Source organism: Nanorana parkeri, unplaced genomic scaffold (genome assembly GCF_000935625.1).
Source record: "Nanorana parkeri isolate BGI_ZX_2015 unplaced genomic scaffold, ASM93562v1 scaffold43, whole genome shotgun sequence".
NCBI lineage: Eukaryota > Metazoa > Chordata > Amphibia > Anura > Dicroglossidae > Nanorana > Nanorana parkeri.
In genome coordinates, this window is record NW_017306311.1 from 1,152,256 (window position 1) to 1,153,186 (window position 931).

At 47.0% G+C, this 931-nt stretch overlaps 1 protein-coding gene across 1 annotated transcript in view; it reads right to left on the reverse strand.

Moving 5' to 3' along the window:
• The window catches only part of OTUD6B (OTU domain containing 6B), a 40,279-nt gene that overhangs the window by 37,540 nt on the left and 1,808 nt on the right, over positions 1-931 (reverse strand). The window contains exon 2 of the mRNA XM_018572017.1: positions 610-764. Coding sequence (XP_018427519.1) covers positions 610-764 — 155 coding nt within the window. The remainder of the gene's footprint in view (positions 1-609; positions 765-931) is intronic.

Below are 931 nucleotides of genomic sequence, written 5' to 3' on the forward strand. Positions count from 1 at the left end.
GATTTAAGGGGTCTCAAAAGCTTGCTGAGGAAGGGATTTAAGGGGTCACACAAGCTTGCTGAGGAAGGGATTTAAGGGGTCACACAAGCTTGCTGAGGAAGGGATTTAAGGGGTCACACAAGCTTGCTGAGGAAGGGATTTAAGGGGTCACACAAGCTTGCTGAGGACGGGATTTAAGGGGTCTCAAAAGTTTGCTGAGCAAGAGATCTAAGGGGCCCTGGAAGCTTTCAGAGAAAGGGATTTAGGGAGTCCTGAAGGCTTGCTGATGAAGGGATCTAAGGTGTCCTGAAAGCTTGCTGATGAAGGGATCTAAGGTGTCCTGAAAGCTTGCTGAGGAAGGGATCTAAGGGGTCCTGAAAGCTTGCTGAGGAAGGGATTTAAGAGGTCCCAAAAGCTTGCAGGGGAAAGGCTCCAAAAGGGTCTCCAAAGCTTACTGTGGAGGGGATGTAAGGCATCCGGAAAACTCGCTGAGGAAGGAATCTAAGGGGTCTTAAAAGGATGGATCTAGTTAGCCAATAAAAGGAATCCCTTAAACTACAAATGTACTCCATATACACTGTATGTTGATTGTTCCCTCTCTGGTGCATGCTGTCCTAAACATGGACCTACCTCTGTCTGGACACACTGCTCCTGTACCCGGCCTGCAAGTTCTTGTTGGTGTTTTTCCTCCAGGTCAGCCTCCAGCTTAGCGATGTCTTCAGTCAGTTGTTTTCGTCTTTTCTTGTCATTTTTAGGCACGGTATTTTTCATGCTCTGGATTTTGGCTTCATAAAACACAAAGCCGTACAAATTACAAAACTGGCTCATTAATAAAATGACTGGTACACAAAAAGAAACTACAATACAGCTATCCAGGAGTTTAATGTTGCATCATGGATTTGTTAGAGCCCAACTCCAGTCCCCCCCCCCCCCCCCCCCCCACCCTTACACC